Consider the following 22,761-nt stretch of genomic DNA (forward strand, 5'->3'; position numbering starts at 1 on the left):
TACAGATACGGTGCTACTCTGAAATTTTATTTAAAAATAAAATGCGTTTTTTTTTTCTTTTTAGAAAAAATAGAAATAAATGATTCAACAAAACCTGAATCACACAAACACTGGGGCGTAGGAAAACCGAGGTTTGACTGTACAGGAGTCACCCATCCATCCATCCATTTTCTATACCACTTCTCATGGGGTCGCGGGGTCACTGAAATTTGTAATAAAATATGCTGAAATATTTTGTGACGTGGGACTACAAGCTATACGCGGTGGCACAAAAGCAACATCTTTAGATGGTAGTTGTGGTAAAATGTTTTGCTGTAAAGGACAAGCGTAGAAGCCACGTGACCCAAAACCTCCTGAGAGCAAAACAAGTGTTTGGGAATCTTGTAGGTTGCTCACGTGAGCCCTCAGCTGATGCTGCAAAGCACAAAGCCATGATTTATTATTCATTAGCGGCCTTGCAGACGCTTGTTTTGGCAATACACACTTGACCGCTGCTCCCCCCCGACAGCCGCTCCTCCGCCGTGATTGGCTGGCAAACGGGGGGGTGGTGGGCCCCGGTTGGGGGGAAAAAAGCAAATATTGCTGCAAAGACTACATTTCAGGCCACTCGGTTCACTCTGCCCACTCAACACATGCAGCCTTTCTTCCTCGCTTCCTTCGCCAGCATCATGAGGACAGCCGTGGTGGCTGTCGTCATGGCGATGTTGGCCACGGCGACGCCGCCGCACACAGACGTCAGGCCGCAGAGGGAATTCAACCTCCAGCGGGTACGTTCAACTTGACTTTTAAGAGTGAAATTGGTATTTGGTGCGTCCTATGTACACAAATACACTCTTCCAGTGTACGTGTATATTAATAACGTACCCACACCCCTTTGTTTACTAGCCTGATGTGTATCATCACACACTGCCAGTCTTTTTTGTCATATTATATACCGCTACAAATGGGCCTTCGTGACTTGCAGCTAACGAATTATGAGGTAATAGTAAATGTTTTGTTTATTTCCAACACACTTATCAACATTTTTGTATGCTATGCTATATGTTTTAAAAGCGCTGTCAGGCGAGCTAACTATCAAACTTTAATAGGGTAGCTAACTAACACCTAGTGGAGCTAACTTTCATAGCGGTTAAGTTTAAATGTGGCAAACACTGACAGGAAACGTCAAATTTCGTTGAAGTGGGCCACAATTAAGGGGAACTACGGAGCCCCCGAGTGACATGGAAGAAAAAAACTGATGGGTTAAAAAAAAAAAAAAGAATTTTTGCGAGATAAGGCGAAATTGTTTACATTGACAGCATTGTACTTCCGCTACTTACGTGTTCAGAGCGGATGTTTGTGTTGAAATTTCAAATTAAGAGCAGCACATTCGTTGAGTTTCTGATACGACTGTCTACTTATAGGACGCGCAGTGCACATAAGTGAAATAATTCGATGTATGGCTAATCCATGTATTTCCTTTAGGGTACCAGCACTGAAAGAGATGTTTCCTGAAACACTTGCTAGGACCGGATGTTAGAATTTTATTTTCAAAAGACGAGCCGATTCATCATCGCGGAATGGAAAACTTGTTTCTGTAGTTACAGTATCACTTTATATATCTATAATTGTGCAGCAAGGGATACACAAATGCTGAAGATGAATATGAAATTATGTGCAATTCCACCCGATTTTCGCTATGTGGCGGCAAGCTATAACCAGAAATGTGTCCTGTAGTTTCACATAGTTTTGCGAGAGAACGCAAAAATGTGTCCTTTGTTTTTTTTACCCATAATTTTTTTTTCCCATGTGCCCTCGGGGGCTCCGTAGGAAACTTACCCCAAGTAAAAAAAAATGATATTAACAAATATGTAATCAAAGACAACAGAAAAGCCCTGATTGTTTCAGTATTTTAAGCGAAATTCTCAAAACTGATGTTTTCACATTGCGTTCACGTCACTGCAGTAGTGTGATGACGTGTGTTTAGAATGTTGCTAAAATAAACAACTGGTGTCTGTTTAGCGTGTGGCTTTGATGATGTTTTATTAACACTTTGCTAAAATGTTTTAATTTAGCACGTTGCTATAGGTTGGTGATATTGGTTTAGCATGTTGCTAACTTTGTTTGTTAGCCTGTGGCTAACAAATTTATTAACATTTATTAACATGTTGGTAACGTAGTTTGATGATGTTCATTTAGTGCGCCGCCAATATATGTTGGTGATATTGCTTTAGCATGTTGCTAATTTAGTCGAATGTTTGCTAGTGTGTGGCTTTCACGTTTTGTTACCAGCTGCTAGCATTGTGCAATGACGTTGGTTTAGCCCGCCGCCAATGTGAGTATATGACGTTGCTACTTTTTGCCGCCTAGTTGATGTTTGCTTAAATTCTGCTGATACCGCAAATGACCTTGAGCGCTACCTTAAAAGGTAGCAGCAACATTTGCAGAACACAACAACTACAACTCGACAATTTTTTTTGAAATTTAAATAATATTGTGGGCGCTTAAAAAAAAGAAAACAAGTGAATTGTGTGTGTTGTGTAAAGTTTGCAGGGAAATGGTACCGTGTGGGTCTGGCGTACGACTCGCCGAGCTTTGTCCCGTACAGAGACAAGGTGAGGGCCTCTGTGGGCGTAGTCAGCGCGCAAGCAAACGGCAACGTCAACCTCACAATGTGGGACGCCACGTGAGTCAGTCAACATGTGTTTTATCCATCAGTGATGCCTTCAATGACCAACATCTACACTTCTTTGGGAAGTTCATGTTCTACACAGGATTTACTGACGTGTGTGCACGCATGCGTGTGTGTGCGTGTGTGTGTGTCAGGCCTGCAGGGTGTCGCAGTAAAATGTACTACTACGAGAAGACGACCGTTCCAGGACACTTCACCTACTTCAGCACACGTAAGTCACGTTTTGTCTCGGAAAATAACAAAGTCTTCATTTAGTATGGATGTGAAAAATGTCTTATTGTCTTAATACTTCATGTTCTTTATTTCTGGCAAGATTGCGACTTTCCTCGGAAAATGTAGCTGTAAAAAATAATAAAATCCATTATTCTTCAAATACTACTTTTTTGTGGAAGAAAAGATGGCTTTTTCCTCGTGTAACAGACCAGCTTTCATTATTTTGATAAGATTGCTACTGTTTTTCTAGAAGAAAATAGGACTTATTTCTCATGATATTACTTAAAAAAATGCCTTTATTGTTCTGACATTACACCAAAAAGAAGTGGGAAGAACCAGAGCTTATTTAATTGCTTTATTTATTTGTACTTTTAAAATCGAGGTCAGCAGCACGCCATCCCCACAATACACGATGTTGACTGCGCACTGCTTCGGCCTCCGGAAGTCGTTCTCCATGGCTTCTCTGAACTCCTCCCACGTCCGATTTTTTTGCCTCAGCGACTGCCAGAGCCGCAGACCGCTTGACCTGCCGATACCTGTCAGCTGCTTCCGGAGTCCCATGAGCCAGAAAGGCCCGATAGGACTCCTTCTTCATCTTGACGGCATCCCTCACCACTGGTGTCCACCAATGGGTTCTGGGATTATCGCCATGACAGGCACCGACCACCTTACGGCCACAGCTCCGATCAGCTGCCTTGACAATGGAGGCACAGAACATGGTCCATTTGGACTCAATGTCTGCCACCTCCCTTGGAACATGGTGGAAGTTCTCCCGGAGGTGGGAGTTGAAACTCCTTCTGACAAGGGACTCTGCCAGTCGTTCCCAGAAGACCCTCACAATACGTTTAGGCCTGCCAGGTCTGACCAGCATCCTCTCCCACCATCGGAGCCAACTTACCACCAGGTGGTGATTGCTTGACAGCTCTCTTCACCTGAGTAGCCAAAACATACAGTATGGCCGCAAGTGCGATGACACAACCACAAAGTCAATCAAAGTGCGGCCTTGGGTGTCCTGGTGCCAAGTGCACATGTGGACACCCTTATGCCTGAACATAGTGTTTGTTGCTCTTTCCCTACCAGAGAGGTGCCATTCCATGTCCCAAGAGCTAGCTTCTGTAGCCGAGGATCAAACCGCCAATGTCCCCCGCCTTCGGCTGCCACCCAGCTCACTCTGCACCCGAGCCCTTTTGCCCCTCCCATGAGTGGTGGGCTCATTGGAGGGGGGACCCATTTCGTCTCTTCGGGCTGTGCCCGGCCGGGCCCCATGGGTGTCGGCCTGGCCGCCAGACGCTTGCCATTGTGCCCCTCCTCCAGGCCTTTTTTTCTCCTAATTTTAAGACCTTTTTTGGGGGGAAGAATTGAGCTTTTATTTTTTTTCGTAAGATTACGACTTTTTTTCTCACGATATTATGACCTTATTTTTTTTTTATGTCGACTTTTTATTCTCCTTGTAAGATTATTTTTCTTGACTAAGGAAAAGTTGTACAATTATTATAATTATATTATTTATAGTTTTTATATTCTGATGTTGTATTTATTTAAATGTCTTATTTTTTTAAATAATTTTATAATGAATCCAATTTAATCTAAACAAAAGACTACTGCAATATAGTCCATTTTAACATGTAGAATTTTTGACATGATAGTAAGCATTAAGTTCTAAAAACGTGAAAACCTGCAAACCTCCCAGTATTTCCCACGTTGACTTGTGTACTGAGCATGAAAATGAATATAAGAACGTTGTTGTGTGTCAGGTCACAACATGGTGAAGGACATCACGGTGGTGGAGACAAACTACAGCGAATATGCTCTGGTGCTCAAACACAAAGTTTTCCACAGAGAGTACACACAGGTGGCCCTTTACGGTGAGACACATAATACACACATTGTGTACATACTCTACCTACTGTACATGCTTACATGCGTGCGTACTTGCCTGCAGGGCGCTCCCAGAGGCTGAGAAATGACATCATTAACAAGTTTAAAGCCTTTGCTTTGGCGCGAGGATTTCCCAGAGAGGCCATTCTCACGCCGCCTCCAGCAGGTATGCAAGGAAAACAGCATATTATTTGTCTCTGCCTCATTCTTTTCTTGCTACGTGATTGTTTTTGTATGAAACCCACAGAGAACTGCCCTCCATCGCCATCTGGACGCTAGGTGAGCTTCTTGATATTATTGTTATTGATATGAATCACACCCAACTCATCAGTATGTTGTCTTTCAGGTTCCTGTGCACCTTTTTCCTGCATGGATTTACCAGTAAAGCCATTATGACTTGGCGAAATGTATCAGTCTTGCTAAATAAACAATAATCAATCAAAGTCTGTCTGAGGATGACTTTTCCAGACGTGGCGCGGTGGGGGGGGGCTTTGGTTATCATTTTTGGCCAGGTGTGGCCAAACGTTTTTCCAACGAGGGCCAGATAGTGGAAGATGAAAGGATGCAACTTTGCCACTTTTATATTTTGTGAAGCAACACATGTAGATATGCTAAGAAGTTCTATATAGTTCAAGAAAAAATAGGTGAAAAAACATCAAATTAATATCAACTTGGATTTTTTTCCACCATTTTTTTTTATTTTTAGAATATTTCAACTTTCTTTTTTTTTTAAATAATCAAAGTAATATGACTTTATTGCCGTAATATTTTGACTTTATTCCCATAATATTTATAACCTGATATATAATTCACTTCTTTTTCCCCAACCTTATTTTCAAAAATTACAGCTTTATTTTGTTTTGTTTGTTTTTGTATTATGACTTTTTTTTAAATAGCATATTTTTCTTATATCTAATATGCTATGAAAATGGCTATTTTTAAGTTTATTCTTGTAAAATTGCAAATTTTTTTCTTGATAGAATTCGACTTAATATTTTGACTTTATTCTCGTAAAATTCCAGATGTTTTGTTTTCCATTTCTGCCCCGTTTTAACTTTCTACTTATATATATATATATATATATATATATATATATATATATAATATTCTTCTTTGAATTCTGACTTTATTCCTATAATATTTTGACTTTATTCTCGTAATATTATAACTTTTCCGCAACCTAATTTTCCAAAATTACATCTTTATTTATGATTTTGTTTGTTTCTCAAAATATTATTACTTTTACAAAAAATTATTTTTTTTCTTTAATATTTCAACTTTCTGCTACCAAAATGACATTAGTTTTCCTCATAATATTGCAATCTCTTAATATTTTTAACTTTTTTCTTGTAAAATTACTGCAGATTTTTCCATTTTGGTGTTTTGGTTTTTCAATTTATTCATTTTTAGTCATTTCCATCATTTCATTCATTTTTATCAATGCGACCTTCCAATATCAATGTGTAAAGTGCCATGAGATAACTGCTGTTGTGATTTGGCGCTTTATAATAAATTGAATTTAATTCATCCATCCATCCATTTTCTGTACCGCTTCTCGTCATTAGGGTCATGCTGGAGCCTATCCCAGCTGACTTCCATTTCAGTTTATTTCGAAATGACTTCAAAGCTGATTCATTCAGCTGCCGTTGTCCGCCAGAGGGAGCCACAGGAGCCGGAGGCCGAAGGCTTCAATGGCTCCCTCTGGTGGACGAAGGCAGCAGGAGGAATGACCTCCTGCGATTTCCAATAGGTTGATAAGCTCGTTGTGAGTTTATTCGCAGCTTATGATTGGATCCTGTCAAAGAGCTGCCTCGTCCTCACGGACTTGTGTGTGTGGCTTATAGTTTGATGTGTCTTATCTATGAGCAAATCTCTTGTTCTCTCGAAATTTAGTGGGTTCGGCTTATACACTGGAAATTACGGGATATGGGTGTTGTTTCATGTCTAGAGGACTCCAATAATGGTCAAAATTGTACTTAGAAAGTCATAAAAAGGTTTGACATAACTATGAAAATATTACATTTATAAAGAAGGAATTCACTTATCAGGTTTGGAACTAATTAACTGCTATACACAGTACAGTAATACCTTATTAAATCCTGCGTTAAACGAATTTCTGCGATATATGAGTCAATGTTAGTAAATGGAAGATTTTTTCGTAGTTAAAGCATACAAAACCTGTACGGGTTTTAACATTATTAGAGCCCTCTAGACATGAAATAATACCCCTATAGTCACCTTTACACTCTTATTATTCTTTGTTTATATCACATTACTCAGGCTACGGGATCACTGCAGGGACATAACGGATTGTCGATGCTAGCACAGCAAGCTAGTGAGCTAACTAGTTAGCCTCTCTAATGTACTTATTCTAAACTTAAAGTGTTTCAATCTGAGTGGGGATGAAGGACAAAGAAGCCAAAAACTTACCACTTCCACACGAAATGAGAGGAGAACCTTTTTTTCCCACTCGATCTCAGCCATGGCACGTCGGCTGAGCTCTGCTGGCTCAGTAGCCAGACTCCATGCAGTGTGAGGGGTAATGTCATCTAACGTCATGTCTCATAACGTTACTGATGCCTACTGACCACAACACTACTTTTAACTTGTCTTTCCCTCCAGTGCTGACAGGCGGGGTCCACAGTACGCGCTTGTTCCTGCGACGAGTGGCTGGCTGCCGGCCTGCGCTGGAACACCTCCACCTCCCTTTCCCCCTCCGCTGGTGCAAGTCTTTCAGTTCTTATGTTGTAAAGTGTGCTTATTTGTGTCTGTGTTGCCAGCACTACTCCTCCATAGGAACATAGTTGGTACTTTTTTTTCCCTCCTCCTCTCTCCTCTTGTTCTCCCCTTTCCTCTTCACCTTTTATCGCCCAGTCATCCTGTCCCGTCTAAACCCCCTGTCATATTGTATGGTATGTTGAATATGTACGGACGGGTGATTGCACAATTTAGCTTGTACCTCAGTATAAGTGACTATTAAAGGCCATTGCCTCTCTTTCAATATTTTTGACTAATAATAGGTCATAGTCAACTACGAAACGGCGATCATTTGCTAATTATTTTTTGAAAAGCCGCGATATAACGAGGGATTACAGTACTGTATGTGTAAAAAAGTAGCTCTTCTTCTTGTTGAAAAGCTGGATTTGACATTTCTTTAGCTGTGTATTGATTGGTAGCTTCAAATGCTAACGTGTCCTTTCATGTTAGAACTTTGCACCCCACCCAGCCCCCACAGAGCAACAAGTCCTCTTTGCAGGAGTGTGTGAGGTATCGAGCGCCAGAGTGAAGAATATGCCGAATAGAGTTTGGATTTTGTTGCCTTTGCTGGTTTTTACGTGGCCGCGGATCCTGCATGGACTCACTTTGCTGCCCCAGGAGAACTTTGACGTGGAGCAGGTGAGTTTTTGCTGTTTTTGCGTGCATGCTTGATGATGACGGGGCTCTTTCCAGTTTGTGGGGAGGTGGTATGAGGGGGGCGTGGTGTCTGATTGTCCACATTACACACGCAACAAGAAGGCAAGCCCGGGTGTTGTTGCTTTGGACTTGAAGCGATCCCATCATGGGAACCTTACGGTGACGTCGGCCATTTCCAGGTGAGACCATCATGCTAGCAGGTTAGCGTGCTACACGAGCTCACGTGATTGTTTTGTGTGTAGAAATGGTTCATGCCAGCAGACATCCGTGCAGTACGCTTCCACAGAAACAGCAGGGAAGTTTTTCTACCATGTTGCAAGTAAGTCTCCTCCCTTTCAAATCACACAAATTAGCTCAATTTTAACACACTGTGTCCCTAAAGGGCTCGGCGTGGATGTTGCCGCCTACGTGGTCCATACCGACTATGACGAGTACGCCATGATGGGTCTGCTGAGCACGGAGAGAACGTCACAGAATAAAACCACCATCCTCAAACTTTATAGTGAGGCTTTGCTCCCAAATGCAAAAACTCATCATATATATTTCTTGACTTGATTCATGATGTGGAGTGCATGAGAAAGCGAAAGGAAAACATCGCTCTTTCACCACATGATTGTTTATTTTGCCCAACACAGCAGCAACACAACCAAAACAATGTACTGTTCAAGAATGCAAGTCATGTGTTATGTTGCATAAAATATATTTCTATATTTAATAGTAAAGGACGAGTGGGCTACGAAAGAATTCTGACTATAATTTTACTTTCCACAGCTCGATCTTTGGATGTGAGGCTTGCGGTGCTGGAGGACTTCAAGGCGCTGGTCCAAAAACATGGGATGAGAGATGACAGCATCATCTTTAATGAGAACAGAATTTTAAATACGTGCATATGAAAATTCATGCACTCTTGTTGCACTGTTGACTGACAACATTTCAATAATTATGTCCTAGTTTTACCTTTCACAATCGCTATAACGTCATTTATATACTGTACAATATTTGCTGTAAATCAGGGCTCCCCCACCACCGGATGGCTAGGTTTTGTAAATAACTACATCCGATTTTATGTAAATGTGTATTAGTTTTGGGAATAAAATCTAATATTTTATTGGAAAAATAATACACTGTTAGGAAGCCTATAGTTTTTCCATGTTTAAGTGGTCTTTCATTAGGTTTGGCCGTGCGTTTATTCCCAGCAGTCCTTGAACGCATCATAATCGTGTTGGCCGAGATAAAGTGGTGGTTTCTCCGATGCTACCACAAATAGACTTACTTTTATATTTTTCCATTCAGTGTTGTTTCCAAACGCTGATACTTGGTGAGGATGCATAAACGTGAGGTTTGATGACGTTATTATGTGTGTGTTGAGTGCTACTGTTTGTATTTATTCCATGCCAAGTTAATTCATGCTAGCACACCGGCTGTAGCCCACACATCAAAACAACGATGTGATCATTTTCCCTCTGGAAAACAAACTCCAGGCTCGTACCAGTGGTGAGTCTGTATGCATCTTGTGCCTTTAATTTGATATTGTTGGAAGCTACTTTTCTGATACTTTTATTCATTGCAGTCAGACCAGACGTAATGGTCGGCGCTTTTACGGAAGTGTGTTGTTTGTAGACGTTCTTTCTTCCTTCCTTGTCCTGTAAATGGCAGTGGCGCCCCCTGTGGGTTGTGGTCAAAATGCATTGGAAGACATGCTAGCGTACATGTAATAGAAATAAAGCCTTATAAAGCTAAGTGTTCACATGAAAGTACAGGGGCGTATAAAGGGGGTGAAGGTAGGAACATTCCAAGGGCCCGTGACGAACAGGGACCCCAGTAAATAGGTAAATCATTTTGCTATCTGGTGGTGATTTAAAAAAAAATGTATTTGAAAATGTTGTGTACACGAAATTGTTTGGTCAGCTACTACCCGCGCCTGCTTCTGGCAAGGCCACGAGACTTAAGCAGACTGCCGATTCAACTGCAAATGAATGGAACAGCGTGTCGTACGCTATGGAGCAGGAGGTCCGCCATGATGGTGAGCAAGAGCGGTGGGCGGGGCTAGGCGCACAACAGTGTACAATGTATTCACGAGCTCTGAGCTGAGTATAAAGGTTATACGCAGTGCGTACACTTGGATGAAATGGATACTAGGGATGCTCCGATCAGGTTTTTATGCTGCCGATAGCGATCATCCATGAGTGAAATCGGCCGATACCGCGACTGATCACAGTGTCATTTTGAAAATAGAAAACATAAAAAAACATTTATGTTCATAGCTTATTTCAACCCAAACAAAGTGAATATCCAATCCACTTTATTAATATAGCACATTTTATAAACACTGTTTCCACAGTGCTGCACAGACTAGTAAAACCATAAATAATAAATAAAAGTACTAACTAGTACAGTAAAAACTAAAAGATCAAATAAAAAACAAGAAACTGGTAAAAACTATAAAAGCAATAAATACAAGAAGTAGGTAAAAAAAATAAAGAAGTAAATAAAATAGAATTAAATTAAATTAAATAAAAAAAAATAAAATAAAACCATGTAAAAGTAAAAAAGAATAAAAGACACAGAGGACCACACGACTTATGCCGAGTTAAACGCCAGAGGATAAAAGTGAGTTTTAAGACGAGACTTAAAGCTTTCAATTGTGGGGGCTGTTTTTACATGAGGGGGGAGAGTGTTCCACAGCTTTGGGCCAACTACGGAAAAGGCCCGGTCTCCCCTGGTCTTAAGTCTGGTCTTAGGCACCACCAGTCGGAGCTGGCCTTCGGACCTCAATGTGGCGCTGGAGTGTACATTTGGATGAGGTCCGAGATGTACTGAGGGGCCAGCCCCTTCAACGCCTTAAAAACAAACAAAACGATCTTAAAATCAATTCTAAAACGCACAGGCAACCAGTGCAGGGAGGCTAAAATTGGGGTAATATGCTCCCTCTTTTTGGTTCCTGTTAAAAGCCGTGCTGCAGAGTTCTGGACTAACTGGAAGCGAGAGAGTCATGTATGGCTTATTCCAAAGTAAAGGGCATTACAGTAGTCCAGATGTGACAAAATAAAAGCGTGCATGGCTTGGATACTTTGGATAGAAGCCGAAGTTGATAAAAAGAGGATTTTACAACGGCGTTAATTTGTTTATGACGTTTAAAATCACCGTCGATTATGACGCCAAGGCTGGTGGCTGTGGGACTGACTTGGTTCTTGATGGGGCCCAAGTCCAAGAGGGGCCACTATTATTAAGGAGGATAACTTCTGTCTTCCCCTCATTGAGCTTTAAAAAATTTGAAGCCAACCAGACCTTGACGTCGCTTAAGCACTCAAGAAGGGGTGTCGGGGGGGCATGGTCGTTTCTTGGAAGTAAGAGGTAAGTAAATCAGGCTTTCATCTGCATGAAAGTGATAGGAGATGCCATGCTTTCTAAATATTGTACTAAGTGGGATCAGGTATAGCGCAAACAGGATGGGCCCCAGGATTGATCCCTGGGGGACTCCACAGTCAAGGAGGACGGTAGACGAGGATGCAAAAGTTCTATCACTCTCACAACGACAGGAAGTCCCACAGGACAGACTTGTTTGTTTTGGCTTTGTGAAAGGAAAGTGGGTGGGAGACGGTGGCTTTAGGTCGGCTGCTGCAATGGAGGTGGAGCTGACCGTCGAAGGGGATCAGCGTTTAAAAGCAAGTTTTGGGATATTGCTTGCTTTTTACCGTGCTTTTTCACGGTAATCGGCCGATACTGATCGGTGGCCGATGGATCGGAGCACCCCTCTAGCATACATTGTATCGTCATTAGACAAATGCTCAGTGATTGTGGAGAATTAGCTTAACCAAATGTTTACATGAATGTACTGTAAACGCAATGGATGCCCGCCAGCGTGGCTGCGCAAGTGTAAGTTGGTAAACACTCCCTCGACCTTAAGAACGCTGGGTCAAGCGTCTGGGCTTTCGGCCCAACGGTCAGCGCTCTCGTCACCCATTCCAAAGGTCGTGTTTGAGCCCAGCGCGGGGCTAGCTGAAACATGCGGGTTACATACAGTATTTTTATGTGTAATTGACTAAGATGAAGACAAACGACGGGTAAGTAGACAGTTTTGACAGCAGAAACATGAAATCTAAGTGTGCATGTTCATGTTTGGATCATCAAGTGGAGATGCGGGGTTTTCATCGGAGGAGCAACAACGTACTTGAAGGTAAAACAGCACGCATTCATTCGCTACTCATTAACGATCACATATTGATTTGTTTGATTTTGCCAAACTCCTGAAGTCCATCATCAGCCCACTAAAGCACATCAGAACTTTGCTCTTTAACGTGTTTGTTCTGTGACACGGGTCAGTGCCCCCCGCCCCCCACCCCAACGTTCTTGGAATCAGAACATCAGTCCTCACAGAGACGAGCACACTGTTGGCAGGCTGAGAAAGCAAGCATGCAGAAAGCTGTGGTTCTGCTTCATCTACTGGTCCTGGTGTGGACCTGGACCATCCAGGGGCTCCCTATTGCCGAAGAACCTCTGTTCCCCACCCAGGAGAACTTTGATCTAACCAGGGTGAGGTCCACCATCTCTTATGCTGTACACATTTTAAAGTTCAAGTGAATTTTTATTTGGTAACTGCGGGCATTTTAGCTCAATATGACACAAGAAAGTATAGCTTTATGCTAGTGTTGCTCAAGTTGACCTGGATTACCAGGACACTTTAGAAAGGTTTCATTGTTGGATGACATTGGTTTTAAACGTGCGCAAAGGTCATTATTAAATGGCCTAGTGGTTAGCATGTTGGCCACACAGTTAGGACATGGGGAAGATCTGGGCTTGAATCTCCGTTGGGCATCTCTGTGTGGAGTTTGCATGTTCTCCCCGTGCGCGCGTGGGTCCCCCCCGGGTACTCCGGTTTCCTCCCACATTCCAAAAACATGCATGTTAGCTTCATTGGACTCGAAATTGTGAAATTATGAATGTGAGAGTGAATGATTGTCTATATGTGGCGTGTGATTGGCTGGCCACCAGTCCAGGTGTACCCCGCCTCTCGCCCAAAGTCAGCTGGGATAGGCTCCATATGGCGACCCTAATGAGGATAAGCAGCATTGAAGATGGATGATTACCAGGATGTGGTAAATGTAAACGGTCACACGTTTTTATATTTCACTTATATATGTGCATTTCAAAGTAAAATAATACAAACCAACATTACCAGGATCCTTTGGAAAGGTACAAAAGAAAGCCTTGTTCAATAAGATTGGTTTTAAATATGTGCAAAGTACATTAAGGAAATGAGAAGGAACATGAATACCAGGATTACCAGGATCCTTTAGGATAGTCCTAAATAATGTCTTTACTTGTTGAAAATAAGATTGGGTTTAACCGTGCAAAATTGTTAAAGAAATTAGGAGGAACATGATTACCAGAATTACTAGGATGTGGTAAATGTAAAAGGTGTGCTAAATAATGGCACAAGTCTTTATATTTCACATATGTATGTGCATTCCAAAGTAAAATAAAACAAACCAGCATTACCAGCGTCCTTTAGAATGGTGCTAAAGAATATGTTTAATTGTTCCATAAGATCGCGTTTAACCATGCACAAGGTACATTATTAAAGAAATTAAGTGGAACATGATTACCAGGATCCTTTAGCATGGTGCTTAAGAATGTGTTTACTTGTTCAATAAGATCAGGTTTAAACATGTACAAAGTACGTTATTAAAGAAATGACGTGGAACATGATTACCAGGATTACCAGGATCCCTCAGCATGGTGCTTAAGAATGTGTTTACTTGTTCAATAAGATCAGGTTTAAACATGTACAAAGTACGTTATTAAAGAAATGACGTGGAACAGGATTACCAGGATCCCTCAGCATGGTGCTTAAGAATGTGTTTACTTGTTCAATAAGATCAGGTTTAAACATGTACAAAGTACGTTATTAAAGAAATGACGTGGAACATGATTACCAGGATTACCAGGATCCCTCAGCATGGTGCTTAAGAATGTGTTTACTTGTTCAATAAGATCAGGTTTAAACATGTACAAAGTACGTTATTAAAGAAATGACGTGGAACATGATTACCAGGATTACCAGGATCCCTCAGCATGGTGCTTAAGAATGTGTTTACTTGTTCAATAAGATCAGGTTTAAACATGTACAAAGTACGTTATTAAAGAAATGACGTGGAACATGATTACCAGGATTACCAGGATCCCTCAGCATGGTGCTTAAGAATGTGTTTACTTGTTCAATAAGATCAGGTTTAAACATGTACAAAGTACGTTATTAAAGAAATGACGTGGAACATGATTACCAGGATTACCAGGATCCCTCAGCATGGTGCTTAAGAATGTGTTTACTTGTTCAATAAGATCAGGTTTAAACATGTACAAAGTACGTTATTAAAGAAATGACGTGGAACATGATTACCAGGATTACCAGGATCCCTCAGCATGGTGCTTAAGAATGTGTTTACTTGTTCAATAAGATCAGGTTTAAACATGTACAAAGTACGTTATTAAAGAAATGACGTGGAACATGATTACCAGGATTACCAGGATCCCTCAGCATGGTGCTAAAGAATGTGTTTACTTGTTCAATAAGATCAGGTTTAAACATGTACAAAGTACGTTATTAAAGAAATGACGTGGAACATGATTACCAGGATTACCAGGATCCCTCAGCATGGTGCTTAAGAATGTGTTTACTTGTTCAATAAGATCAGGTTTAAACATGTACAAAGTACGTTATTAAAGAAATGACGTGGAACATGATTACCAGGATTACCAGGATCCCTCAGCATGGTGCTTAAGAATGTGTTTACTTGTTCAATAAGATCAGGTTTAAACATGTACAAAGTACGTTATTAAAGAAATGACGTGGAACATGATTACCAGGATTACCAGGATCCCTCAGCATGGTGCTAAAGAATGTGTTTACTTGTTCAATAAGATCAGGTTTAAACATGTACAAAGTACGTTATTAAAGAAATGACGTGGAACATGATTACCAGGATTACCAGGATCCCTCAGCATGGTGCTTAAGAATGTGTTTACTTGTTCAATAAGATCAGGTTTAAACATGTACAAAGTACATTATTAAAGAAATGACGTGGAACATGATTACCAGGATCCCTCAGCATGGTGCTTAAGAATGTGTTTACTTGTTCAATAAGATCAGGTTTAAACATGTACAAAGTACGTTATTAAAGAAATGACGTGGAACATGATTACCAGGATTACCAGGATCCCTCAGCATGGTGCTTAAGAATGTGTTTACTTGTTCAATAAGATCAGGTTTAAACATGTACAAAGTACGTTATTAAAGAAATGACGTGGAACATGATTACCAGGATTACCAGGATCCCTCAGCATGGTGCTAAAGAATGTGTTTACTTGTTCAATAAGATCAGGTTTAAACATGTACAAAGTACGTTATTAAAGAAATGACGTGGAACATGATTACCAGGATTACCAGGATCCCTCAGCATGGTGCTTAAGAATGTGTTTACTTGTTCAATAAGATCAGGTTTAAACATGTACAAAGTACATTATTAAAGAAATGACGTGGAACATGATTACCAGGATCCCTCAGCATGGTGCTTAAGAATGTGTTTACTTGTTCAATAAGATCAGGTTTAAACATGTACAAAGTACATTATTAAAGAAATGACGTGGAACATGATTACCAGGATTACCAGGATCCTTTAACAATGGCGCTGAAGATTGGGCTTACTTTTTCCAACAAGATGGGGTAAATGGATTGAATTTGGTAAATGCTTGTCATGAATATCTCTACCACAACTTTTCTTACGTGTTTTGTCACTTTGAGAAAAGATTCCCGTGGAATAAATGAAGCTCACTTGAACTTCAGATGTGTCCGGTGTACTGATGGTTTCTACCGTGCTGCACTAGACCAGGATGCTATTGGCTATGATTACTGGAAGTAAAATAGAACGTGACAGCCTCGTATGTTTGGATGTATGTTGACAGTTTTTGGGGACTTGGCACAATGTTGCCGAGGCGACCACGTGCCCCCACATTGAGCGTCACAGAAGCCAGTCCACCATCGACAAGCTTCTGCTGCAGCGAGGAACCAGCGATGATAAACTGGAAATGTTTCAAACTAAACTCAAGTAAGTTGGACCTGTGGGGCAGCAGAATGTTGTTATTGTTAGACCATATAATGCCAGCAGGGGGCAATGTTTGGCACAAGAGTAGCCATAAACTAGAGGAGGTTAGCATCCTTTTAGTCAGCGGCATAGAAGATGGATGTTTGGATGGATAGACTGGAAAGTCTCCATTTTATGTTTGATGGATGCCATTGTTATCCATCCATCCATTTTCTATACCTCTTCATCCTCGTTAGGGTCGCGGGGGCATGCTGGAGCCTATCCCAGCTGACTTCGGGCGACAGGCGGGGTACACCCTGGACTGGTCGCCAGCCAATGGCAGGGCACATATAGACAAACAACCATTCACACTCACATTCTATGGGCAATTTAGAGTCGCCAATTAACCTCACCTGCATGTTTTTGGGAATGTGGGAGGAAGCCGGAGTGCCCGGAGAAAACCCACACGCACACACGGGGAGAACATGCAAACTCCAAACAGAAATGCCCAGGGGAGAATCGAACCCAGATCTTCCCCATCTCCAGGCTGTTCCTGTATTGGCCAACGCGCTAACCACTAGACCACCGTGCAGCCTGCCATTATTATGTCAGTGCAATAAAATCATGATTATAATCATTAAAAAAAAATCGAAATACAAAAAAAGAAAGAATTATTAAGGAATTGGAAATCAACTTTTGAAAAAATGTAATGAAATGTATTATTGTCTACTTTTTATCTGCCATGAAAAGCCCAAAATAATTTTGACTTATTCATGATTTCATGTATTTTTCCATTGATCTATGTAGGATTTAGTGTGAAATATTATGTACTATAAGTAGTAGAACATGGACATATTCATTTGCCTTCTGAGTGTAAAGTTAACTAGCAAAGCACTCGGAGAGCGCAGACCTTCGCCAAGCGTCATAGTTCCCCCCACATTGTGATTTACACCATAAATATTACCTTGATCATGAAAACATACCATGGAAGGGTTTGAATGACTTGAAGAATTATAAAAATGTTGTATAATTATGTTAGCATACTAACATGCTAACATTAACATGCTAAGACCTAGCATGATAGCGTTAAGTGTCTGCTTAAGTTCATATTCATGAAAATTACAAAAAATGCTAGATGCTCATGTTAGCATGCTAGCAATGCTAACATGCTAACGTTAGCATGCTAACACCTAGCATAATGTCTACCTATGAAAATGGATAAAAATGCTACTATGCTAATGTTGGCATGCTAGCAAGGCTAACATTATGATGTTAACATGGTAACACCTAGCATAATAGTGCTAAGTGTTCATATAAGTGTCCACCCATGAAAACAGCTAAAAATGCCACTATGCTACTATTAGCATGCTGATAATGCTAACATGCTAACATTAGCATACTAACACCTAGTTAGTGGTAAGTGTTTATATATGTGTCTACCCCTGAAAATAGAAAAAAAAAATGCTAGTATGCCAACATTAACATCCTAGCAATGCTAGCATGCGCTGCGCTTGGTGGAGGTAATGATAGTGTCAATGATAACATCCACTGATGGCATCCTGTGTTATCCTGTCTTATTACTTTTAGCTCATACAAATTTCCTAAAAGCCAACAACATCTTGGTTTCCTTCTTAAACTGTCCCACATTTAGCTTTTGTCCACGTTTGACACATTGTGCACACGAGATTACAATGAATGTGTGTGCAGACATGGAACCTGTCAGGAGACCAGTGGAGAATATAACCTGACGGCAACACCAGGACGCTTCAACTATCATCAAGCAAGTACGTTCCTCTTTCTCAGCATGGATGAATTTCCTCGACATTTAACCGCTCCCCCCATCCCTCCACTGACAGAGTGGGCCACAGATGTGGACGCCTACGTGGTCCACACCAACTACGACGAGTACGCCATCATAATCACGGTCAAGGAGAAGCCGTCGGTCCATAACAGCACCTCAGTCAAGCTTTACAGTGCGTACGAACATCCACACTTGGTCTGCTCCGTCTCAGCCTAACTGGTCCATCATCCTCAGGTAGAAGCATGGACGTGAGGGACACGGTAATGGATGACTTCAAGACGCTGGTCAGAGAGCAGGGCATGACTGACGACAACATTATCATCAAAAACAACAAAGGTATCGTCGCCACACTCGGGGTCATGCTCGGTACCTGCTTTGCAGACGTCCACGCCAGCACTCACATCTTATTGTCATTTGTAGTTTCTTATTAGAGTCAAGCATTCCTATTTCACATGGCCGCAGTACTCCGTACAATTAGATTGGATTTACTTTTATTTGAGGTCAACATGAATGCAGTATTTAAAACAACTGCACAATTGAACAAAATGTTATTTTATTGTATTTTGTTGATTTTTTTGAGGCAAACATGAATATTTCATATGGCTGCAGAATTGAATAAAAGTGTTATATTATTTAATTTCATTATGTAAGTTAAACATGAATATTTCAGATGGCTCCAGAATTGGATTCAATTTGACCTGAGTTAAACTTTAATATTTAAAACAGCTCCAAAATTAAATCAAATGTAATTTTATTTTAATATTTGAGTCAAACTATATTTCATATAGCCACAGAATTTTATTTTTATTTTTATTTCTTGGGTAAGCATGAATATTTTAGATGTCTCCAGAATGTAATAAAATTCAATTGTATTTCTTTCTTGTCTTTTCTTTTATTATTTGAGTAAGGCAATAATATTTCAGATGGCTTCAGAATAGTTTGGTTTAGGTGAGTTAAACGGTCGTGAGTCGGGTTAGTTTCCCTCCTGATGATGTCTTGTTGGAACAGCATTCATGACGTCAATATTTCAGCAAAGGAAAATTCATCTTATTATAAATTAAAAGCAAATCTTTGGTTAACAAACGTGTATATGTACGATTATTTCACAAATGTGTATTTCTCTAATATCGTTCCAGTTTTTTTAATCCGCAGTGTTCCTGCGTACCACTAGATGGCGCCTGTGTGCCACCAGTGGTAGTGTAGATCACCACGTGCACACGAAACACATACCGGTGATGCATTGTTGATAAAAATACAGATTATTATTATTACAAACCAAAAAAAGAAATAAATTAAAATCGTATTTTTAAAAATCTGCTGAAAATAATGAGAAAGTATGAAACATTGAAATAAATATACAGAGTGTTCTCGTAGATGCTGCAGCGGATCCAAGTGCTTCATGACTTGTTGATGTTGTTGTTCAAATGTGGCCGTAGGTGACTGCATTCCTGGCAGGCGGGTGGCAGAGCTCACGCTTGAGCTTCAGGTACGTCACTTGTGGCAGTATTGTCCAGTTTCCGATACGGATATCAGCCGATACGGATATGTGTAACATCACATACCTCCTGTGGTGAAATGAACACACCGTATCTGCTGTCAAGCTAACGAGCTAATGATAGAGCATCAGCCATTAGCTTGTCAACAGCTTCTGAGAAATACTTGGCATTAGGCTTACAGGCTGTGATACAGTTTCTGTTTCAAACGTCAACAGAGTCGACATTTACAAGTCCAGGGAAGAAAATCGAGTGTCATCCTTTTCATGTCGCCTGGCACTCGTAGTGCAGCACTCAGCACGCTGCATTGGTTTCCACGCCACACTACAAATGAAGTGGGGTAGTCATAGTAATTCCTGGCCAAAATTAATATATCTGGCATCCGGTTTGAGTGAAGTTTCATCTGCAGATAGATATTAAAGTGAATTTATAGCCTACATACCTTTTATCTCCATGAGTTGGAAAGGCTTCAAGTTGGACTTAACATTCAAAGCCGTCGTATGCGTCGAGGTGGTCCAACACTCAGTGTCAGATTTTACCCTCGCTTACTTCCGGGAATTGGAACATGCCTACTAGTGAGGATAAGCGGCATAAAAAAATGGGTGGATGGAATGGAAGGAGCGAGCTAACTTGCTACTAGCCACCCTCGTTTGTTTACACGCTTTAGAGGTGGTTTGATGAGGTCATCATTTGCACGCCAGAAAATACGGGACCTCGTAGGCCTACCTACACCGTTATGTTTATTGTCGGCTTTCATTCTAGGGAAAAATCACGATACCGATATTACATTTTAATGCCAATATTAGGCCAATAATACTGGTGGACCGATATTATCTGACACCCCTAGTAATACATAATATAATAGTCAAATATTACCATGATTAAAAACAAGTGTAAAAATGTTGGCTGTTTGTTTGGTGATTGGCGGGCTCATCATGAGGCGTTTGTTGTCCATTTTAACAAACTCTCATATTATAATATGATGTACGAGATTAAATAAGTACAACGTGTGTGTGTGTGTGTGTGTGTGTGTGTGTGTGTGTGAGACACAGAGGGTGAAAAGGGATGCAGCACCAATGGCTCTTGCGGACATGGACGGTTCTGGTGATGACACGCTGAGCTTCAACGACTCAGGTAGGAGGTGACAAAAAGTCCAACGACCGTGTTGGTGCTCGTCTGATCTCGCTTCCTTCCTCGGCGGTGCAGCGGTGTGCGCTTTGACGGCGAAGACGGGGCCGTGCTTCGGCATCCACCAGCGTTACTTCTACAACTCGTCCTCACTGAGCTGCCAGCTCTTCAAGTACGGAGGCTGCTTGGGCAACGGAAACAACTTCAAGACGGAGAAAGAGTGCCTGCAGAGGTGCCGCATCGCGGGTCAGCACTGCTTGGCTTCTTTTTACACTTGAGTGAACCTTGTCACGTAAAGGGTAGTACCCGGGACAGGTTCTTTCTCTGTATAGTTCTGTTTTATTTCCACTTTGTGACGTCATATCCGTCTCCCAGCTGTGTGTCGGCTCCCCCTGGTGGCCGAGGCGTGCACGGGTCAGCCCCTCACCTGGTCGTTTGACTCCAACCTGGGGGTGTGTTTACCCTACAAAGCAGGCTTCTGCCAGACCAACGGAAACAAGTTCTACAGCAAGTCCGAGTGCGAGGAGTACTGCGGCGCCAAAGGTGGGCACCCGTCACAGTCACCCGGTAAAATCGCAGCATAGCCACGTGGAACACACGTCATCGTCCTTTTTCTTTCTTTGAAAGACGAAGACGCTACAAGTGCCGTGTCCCTGGCGGAAACGACGCAAGCTCCTCCAGTCTAAATGTTGACTCAGAAGAGGCAAAGATGTGGAATAATATCTCCCCAATAAATCGGAGCTCACATGTGGAGTCCATTTGTCTGTTTTTATGTGCCGTTGTTTCCATGTGTGAAGTAAATGCAGCACATCGGTTCTTTTTCCAACCGTACAAACAGCATATGCAGCCATGCCCAATAACATTTTCATCTTATTTTAGGCCATGACTCTGCCATATGAAATATTAGCATTTTATATGCTAGAAATAAAAAATACTAAAGCCTACAAAACCCGATGAAACGGCAAAAAAATGCATTGAATTCACTTTTTAGACATAAAAAAAATACAATAAACAAAACTTGTTGGGGAAAAAAATCTGAGATTTCGAGAATAAAGTCGTTCATTTGCGAGAGCAAAAAAAAGTCATGCATACAAAAAAGTCGTAATTCATGAGAATAAATTTGTAAATTTGCAAGAATAAAGTAGCAAAGTCATGAGTTATACATTTACAAGAACAAAAGTCACACATTTACGAGAAAAAAAAATTGTAATATTACCTTTGCCCAAGCGCGCCCCCCCCCTCGTTGATGTGTCAGCCAATGCCTGTTACGGAGTATTACGATAATCTCAGATTTTGAGCATGAAAATCGGAAATTTACGACAAAGTTGTAAATTTATGAGAAATAACTCGTAATTTACGACTTCATTCTCCTAAATTTAGAAAAAACTTGGTCATGTGGGGGGGGCGGGGTAAGGAAGGTGGAAGTGAGAAGGGCAACCATGCTAATCTGTTTGTGCTCAACTGCTGGGTTTTTGCTGCCACGTTATAAACAAAAGCTTGCCTGAAGCAAGAGCAAAGTTTCCTTCCTTCCTGACACGTGCAGGAATATTAGGAATATTAGGATCGTCTGGCGAAAACAAGAACAGAAAATCACTGCTGAACAACGCAGGGTACAAGGAACAAATATTCTACTAATATTACTTTACTTTATTCTTGTAATATCACGACTTTATTCTTGTAAATGTAAGACTTTATTCTACTAATATTACCACTTTATTCTTGTAATATCACAACTTTATTCTTGTAAATGTAAGACTTTATTCTACTAATATTACCACTTTATTCTTGTAATATCACAACTTTATTCTTGTAAATGTAAGACTTTATTCTACTAATATTACCACTTTATTCTTGTAATATCACAACTTTATTCTTGTAAATGTAAGACTTTATTCTACTAATATTACCACTTTATTCTTGTAATATCAGGACTTTATTTTTGTAAATGTAAGACTTTATTCTACTAATATTACCACTTTATTCTTGTAATATCACAACTTTATTCTTGTAAATGTAAGACTTTATTCTACTAATATTACCACTTTATTCTTGTAATATCACAACTTTATTCTTGTAAATGTA

The 22,761-nt window shown here is 40.8% G+C and overlaps 3 protein-coding genes across 3 annotated transcripts; all 3 read left to right on the top strand.

Annotated features, from left to right (window-relative positions):
• Nucleotides 1-562: 562 nt before the first annotated feature.
• Nucleotides 563-5,205, top strand: LOC129170037 (prostaglandin-H2 D-isomerase-like). The gene is made up of 7 exons (XM_054757176.1): nucleotides 563-767; nucleotides 2,526-2,665; nucleotides 2,806-2,882; nucleotides 4,639-4,749; nucleotides 4,827-4,928; nucleotides 5,010-5,041; nucleotides 5,109-5,205. The coding sequence occupies exons 1-6, from the start codon at nucleotides 633-635 to the stop codon at nucleotides 5,039-5,041; spliced, it is 597 nt and encodes a 198-aa protein (XP_054613151.1). The 5' UTR covers nucleotides 563-632; the 3' UTR covers nucleotides 5,109-5,205.
• A 1,255-nt stretch (nucleotides 5,206-6,460) lies between these two features.
• On the top strand, nucleotides 6,461-12,388 carry LOC129170315 (protein AMBP-like). The gene is made up of 5 exons (XM_054757726.1): nucleotides 6,461-8,158; nucleotides 8,213-8,355; nucleotides 8,419-8,495; nucleotides 8,559-8,678; nucleotides 8,948-12,388. The coding sequence occupies exons 1-5, from the start codon at nucleotides 8,054-8,056 to the stop codon at nucleotides 9,067-9,069; spliced, it is 567 nt and encodes a 188-aa protein (XP_054613701.1). The 5' UTR covers nucleotides 6,461-8,053; the 3' UTR covers nucleotides 9,070-12,388.
• A 142-nt stretch (nucleotides 12,389-12,530) lies between these two features.
• On the top strand, nucleotides 12,531-21,426 carry LOC129170313 (protein AMBP-like). The gene is made up of 10 exons (XM_054757725.1): nucleotides 12,531-12,709; nucleotides 16,139-16,281; nucleotides 17,965-18,041; nucleotides 18,114-18,230; nucleotides 18,293-18,394; nucleotides 19,495-19,544; nucleotides 20,604-20,685; nucleotides 20,758-20,925; nucleotides 21,055-21,222; nucleotides 21,307-21,426. The coding sequence occupies exons 1-10, from the start codon at nucleotides 12,590-12,592 to the stop codon at nucleotides 21,363-21,365; spliced, it is 1,086 nt and encodes a 361-aa protein (XP_054613700.1). The 5' UTR covers nucleotides 12,531-12,589; the 3' UTR covers nucleotides 21,366-21,426.
• The last annotated feature ends 1,335 nt before the right edge of the window (nucleotides 21,427-22,761 follow it).

This window comes from Dunckerocampus dactyliophorus, chromosome 17 (genome assembly GCF_027744805.1).
Source record: "Dunckerocampus dactyliophorus isolate RoL2022-P2 chromosome 17, RoL_Ddac_1.1, whole genome shotgun sequence".
Lineage (NCBI taxonomy): Eukaryota > Metazoa > Chordata > Actinopteri > Syngnathiformes > Syngnathidae > Dunckerocampus > Dunckerocampus dactyliophorus.

Coding starts and splice junctions, on each gene's coding strand:
- LOC129170037 (XM_054757176.1), top strand. CDS start 633: ATGCAGCCTTTCTTCCTCGCTTCCTTCGCCAGCATCATGAGGACAGCC. Junction 4,750..4,826: donor CACACAGGTGGCCCTTTACG/GTGAGACACATA, acceptor ACTTGCCTGCAG/GGCGCTCCCAGAGGCTGAGA. Junction 4,929..5,009: donor TCTCACGCCGCCTCCAGCAG/GTATGCAAGGAA, acceptor TGAAACCCACAG/AGAACTGCCCTCCATCGCCA.
- LOC129170315 (XM_054757726.1), top strand. CDS start 8,054: ATGCCGAATAGAGTTTGGATTTTGTTGCCTTTGCTGGTTTTTACGTGG. Junction 8,159..8,212: donor AGAACTTTGACGTGGAGCAG/GTGAGTTTTTGC, acceptor GGCTCTTTCCAG/TTTGTGGGGAGGTGGTATGA. Junction 8,356..8,418: donor GTGACGTCGGCCATTTCCAG/GTGAGACCATCA, acceptor TTTTGTGTGTAG/AAATGGTTCATGCCAGCAGA.
- LOC129170313 (XM_054757725.1), top strand. CDS start 12,590: ATGCAGAAAGCTGTGGTTCTGCTTCATCTACTGGTCCTGGTGTGGACC. Junction 12,710..16,138: donor AGAACTTTGATCTAACCAGG/GTGAGGTCCACC, acceptor GTATGTTGACAG/TTTTTGGGGACTTGGCACAA. Junction 18,395..19,494: donor TATCATCAAAAACAACAAAG/GTATCGTCGCCA, acceptor ATGTGGCCGTAG/GTGACTGCATTCCTGGCAGG.